The sequence below is a fragment of the Berghia stephanieae genome, unplaced genomic scaffold (assembly GCF_034508935.2).
Source record: "Berghia stephanieae isolate SIO BIC M18660-M18661 unplaced genomic scaffold, UCSD_Bste_1.3 scaffold5952, whole genome shotgun sequence".
Lineage (NCBI taxonomy): Eukaryota > Metazoa > Mollusca > Gastropoda > Nudibranchia > Aeolidiidae > Berghia > Berghia stephanieae.
In genome coordinates, this window is record NW_027627458.1 from 1 (window position 1) to 5,153 (window position 5,153).

The following is a 5,153-nucleotide window of genomic DNA, read 5'->3' on the forward strand; positions in this document are numbered from 1 at the left end:
CAATTTGATTTTTGATTCGCCCTTTAATTTTTGGGAAACTGTGATTAAAACCGTTTTAACGATTGTTCGTATTTTAGCTTGATATTTTGTATTTGGTATCCAGTTTATCTTGTCATAATACCAGATTAAGGACAAAGGTCAAAAACAAGGTCAATGGGGAAAACAAAACAATATCTCTCTAGCTCTAAACAATAGTACCTCTCTAGCCTGTAATTTCATATACAATCACAACAAGTAACTCTCTTTAATAATTTGCAGGTAATTAGAAAATTTTGAAAAGCAGATTAAGAAAACAAAAAAATTTGTACATGCAACAACACATAACCAAAAAAAAAAAAAATTAAAAAAAAAAACCAATCTGCATATGGTAAAGAGACCATAAGTAAACTCGGCTCAAGATTGGATTGCACTGAAATTGTCATCAATCAACATTTAAAAAAATAAAAATTTTAATAAAATAGCCAACACAAAAATTTTGTCTTTTAAGAAAATAAATTTGGACCACGAGGTAAAGAATTACAAAACAAAAACCATGACAATCTTCAAAAGGACCCACACACCACACACACAAACTAAAGAATTAATAAAGAAAAACAAAAAAAAAACAAGACTAAATAAATCTTTATTTTTTAATCTATAAAAATAGACCTGTAAATGAGCTCTATGAAAATTGACTGAAACTATACGTAGAGGAAAAATCCAAAGAATCGAAATGAATAGTAAACAGCAAGCTCGCTTGAGCAAAACAATAGCAGAAAACTATTTGCGCTGGAATTAGGCTACTTACCATTGCCCATTATAATTAGTACCCAATCAGGAAGAAATGGTTTACAACGTGCGGCAATCGAGATGTGCTTGTACAATAATATAACTTTTGATTTGAAGGTGTCTTCATAACGCACTTCCGTGTTCACATTTTACTTTTTCATACTTTTACTTTCCACCAGATAATGTGGTCAATTTGGCTTCAACAAAACAGTGAAATTAATCGCTCAGCAGCTCAGTTAAAATTGGCTACCATTGGGATCATGACAGTGTTTGGAAGTGAAAAAATAATTTTACGAAGGCTGTTGAAAATGCACTGGGAAGTGTTCAGACACGCAATTCTAAAAAGCATCGCTTAGCCTTGGCAATATATCCATCATGAATATAAATGGCCGGTGAGCTATGCGTAGCGCTGTGGAACATTCTAATTACTTTACAGTCATTCGACTATGATTCATGAATTCTTTCTTTCTTTCCTTTTTAAAAAATTTGAATTGACGAATTGACTGATTTCAGTTAATTGACTGAGAATTTACAGGTCTAATAAAAAATGAAATAATCCTAGATTATAAATACTTAAAAAAAGGGAAATAAGGTTTGATAAGACATCATATATCCAAGATTGGATGTGACTCATGTCACTAAGATCCACTCACTCCGCACTCTTGTCCTGGAAGTATGCAAGAAGACATCGGAGCACAGCTTGATGGCATACCACCATTACATTTTCCTGGCGTTCCAATTCCTTTTGTTGAAGAAGAAAAAAAAAGATGTAACTTGATCCTTAAAACTTCAGTTTAGCACTCTTTCCAACCCATTTCTGATGATCTAAAATGTTCCAGTTGTATTGTAACTGCCTGCTTGCAACCGAGCCATTAACTGAGATCATAAGAAAAAGCCCAAAACCTCCAATTCGATTCAAACCCAAAACATCACGATCCTAAGCTGACCTTCTTCAAGTACCAAGTCTGTGCCAGACATTGGTGATTATGGTATGCCATTCATCTCTCTGATCAGATAACCTCAGAAAACTAATACTACTCTTCTCTTTCTTGTCACCCAGCTGTTCAAACTATTCAAATATGTTTTTCTGGTCTACCTTACACTGTTTACCTTCTATCTTTCCTGTGAGAGCAAGATGTTCAATACATTTATGTCGATTAGGTGCCCTAAAAATTGCATTTGTCTTTTTCTTATTGTACGAATTAATAAACCTTTTAGTTTCAGCTTGCTCTAATACTTCATTAGTTTTCTTCTCTGTCCATTAGATTCTTAACATCCTTCTAAGAAACCATATTTCTGCTACCTCCAGTTTCTTTCTAATGTCTTCTGTAATTGTCCAGCTATGCAGCCATATAATAATACTGACCAACATAGGCCATAAAATCCTGCATTATTTGCTTTATAGTGCCGAAGATGTACTTTAAAAAAATTTGTTTTTTTTTTTTTTTTTTACCTCATTTAAGATGTGACAAAAAAGGCATTAATATCTTACCAGAATCACTGGCTCCAATCTGGCAACTAAGTCTTGATAAGACTGGAAAGGAAAAAAAAAAAAAGAAGAGAAAATTTGAATATTATTATAAACTTATGAAGAACAATGTGTGTAAAATCAAAAGTTTAAAAACATATATAAAAACAGTGAAATTAAATTATAATGTATGCATACACAAGTCCAGTTCATATGTATGTTTAAGAAGGAGACAAAAGGTGATTTATGTAAATGTTCAAGTAATCATGAAGAAGGATAGTTAGTTTTATTCAATTTCCCTGTTTTGGATAACGACAAATGATCCAAAAACTGAAAGAGATCCAAATAAAAACTGATGGAAAAGTGCAAACAAAGTGGAAAGAAACACAGGAGAGAGAGAGAGAGAGGAGAGAGAGAGAAGAGAGAGAGAGAGAGAGAGAGAGAGAGAGAGAGAGAGAGAGAGAGGATTTTGTTTTTGTTTGTTTGTTTGTTGCTTTAGGTCTCTTCCAACACAATTGAGGTTATATGAGAGACCGCTGAAACAAAAAAACAAGCAATCTAACACTAAACAAAAATAGTACAAATGTAAATCAAAATCATAACCTAAAGATATAAGCTAAATTATAAATAACCAAGAACAAACAGGCAAAGATTTACAGAAAAAAAAATCCCCTGTCAAAAATACAATCACAAACCAAAGAAGCAGGATAGGCTAGTAAAGAGAAGAAGAAACGACATCACTATCGATCGTACACCCATGCGAACATCATAGTATACGATTCAAGGGTGATGCTCCCATCCAACCACCCGCAGAGAGAGAGAGAGAGAGAGAGAGAGAGAGAGAGAGAGAGAGAGAGAGAGAGAGAGAGAGGGGGGAGAAGTAGAGAGAGAGAGAGAGAGAGAGAGAGAGAGAGAGAGAGAGAGGGAGAGAGAGAGGGAGAGAGAGAGGAGAGAGAGAGGAGAGAGAGAGGGAGAGAGAGAGGGAGAGAGAGAGGGAGAGAGAGAGAGAGGGAGAGAGAGAGGGAGAGAGAGAGAGAGGGAAGGAGAGGGAGAGAGAGAGGAGAGAGAGAGGGAGAGAGAGAGAGAGAGAGGGAGAGAGAGTGAGAGAGAGAGAGAGAGAGAGAGAGAGAGAGAGAGAGAGAGAGAAGAGATGATCTAACCAATATTGATAGAGGTTGCCCGTAACCTGGAACTTTTTTGCTCCAGACCTGATTTTTTTCCCAGTGACAAAGGTTTTTTTTCTCCAGTTTTTGGCATCGCTATGTTTGTGTGACTCAAGAAACAGAATCGCTAAAGCTCATCTAGTCTCCGATGCAGATAATTAAATACCATTTATGCTAACCAACCTCTCCACTCGGTATCTGTAGTGGTATTTGTCCTGTCTCTGTCTGCAAAGTCCTGGGGAATTTGTCTTGATCTCCTCGTACGTCATCCCTTCACAGATGCCCTGAAATAAGGACACAATTCAAAATAGTTCCTATTTTATCGAATGTGTAAACAACTAAATGCTATCATTGAGTCCATATCAATAAAAAATAAAAATTAAATCTATCAAAAAACATAATAAATGGTTTTGTTTTTGTTTTTTTAATCTGACAACTTATAAAATCTAAAAAACCAAATGAAAAACAGATTGTTTTCATCTTTCTACGTCTTCTTGTCTCCTATTAAAGATCCCATCTTTTTTTGTATTTTTTTCAATCTTTTCGTCTTTGTAAAGTTTCTAATGTCGGTTTCATCAGCGTTACAAAACATTGTCATACTAAGGCCATTCTGATCATAATGCAAATGCTGAAGTTTGAAGAAATAAATAACAATAATAAAATGGAATACAGTTTTTTAATTATTTACGAAGACAGATGATGTAGATATTTTGAGTTTCCCCTTTGTCAAAAAAACAATGAATGAACACTAATACGAATGAGAGAATAGAGGATGACGTCGTTACGGCAAATCACTTCCGTTTCATGCTTGTTTAAACCAACCACAGCATCTATTTCATTCAGGCTTTCCACTGTTCCTTTGGGGCATCAATATGTTCAGCTGTCTGAATCGTCCTCACCAATTCACTTGTCCACACCTTCAAGTTTTGAATGTTTTCGTTCTTAACGAACTTCGCCAGCTCGGTGGCATACTGAAATAGTTAATAAATATAATTCATTGAACAAATAGCAATTTTAAAATTTAATCAGTGAATGAATCATAACTTGAATAAATATTTTGATATGTAACTTAACTTTACGTAATTTTTTTTCATAATAAGACAAAGTTTAAGCTTCTGCATTTCTAAACCTGAAGGCCAGGTGGAAAAAAATTTACACTTCAATCTGTACAAATTGCTATTCAATTTCCTGTTGTCCACCTACTTCAGTGACAATGCCTGTCATTGCTAGACGATTATATCAGTGATGACAGTGAAAAAGGAGAAAAATTCTTGAACAACTACCTTTAACTTTAAGTCCCTTTTTTACAGCACTAACCCCCACCTGATGATAAACGTATCATTGATACTCTAGCTAACTTCTGAGAGTGGGAAACTGCACCAGTTTGTTTCACCATATCTCAAGTCTCTCACTTCCAGTACAGTTGTTTGGGAAATGTTAATTTTTAAAAGGAGGAGATTCCTCCTCTGTCTCCAAAATTGTGGATTTCTGCGTATCCGAGTAAAACCATAGAATCAGCACTGCACATTAAGTTGACTACTCATTCTTGCAAAATGCCGATCAGAATGACAAATGTGATAAACTTTTGTTTTTAAATAAGGTTACATCTGTCTCAAATGCATAAAATATTGTTTTCGAAGACTGCAAAGGAGAATTTTTGACAAGCAGTTCTCGACATCAATGGGAAGCAATTCTAAACCTTATCAAAAATGTCTTTTTAAATAATTATTTAAAAGGGGTTTTCATACGGTTAT

The 5,153-nt window shown here is 34.7% G+C and overlaps 1 protein-coding gene across 1 annotated transcript; it reads right to left on the reverse strand.

The window, feature by feature from the left end:
* Positions 1-1,417: 1,417 nt before the first annotated feature.
* Positions 1,418-4,623, reverse strand: LOC144962095 (6-phosphofructo-2-kinase/fructose-2,6-bisphosphatase 4-like). The gene is given in 6 exon segments (XM_078895056.1): positions 1,418-1,510; positions 2,261-2,302; positions 3,591-3,683; positions 4,225-4,244; positions 4,247-4,370; positions 4,603-4,623. Coding segments are annotated over 6 exon segments (393 nt in total).
* Between the last annotated feature and the right edge of the window lie 530 nt (positions 4,624-5,153).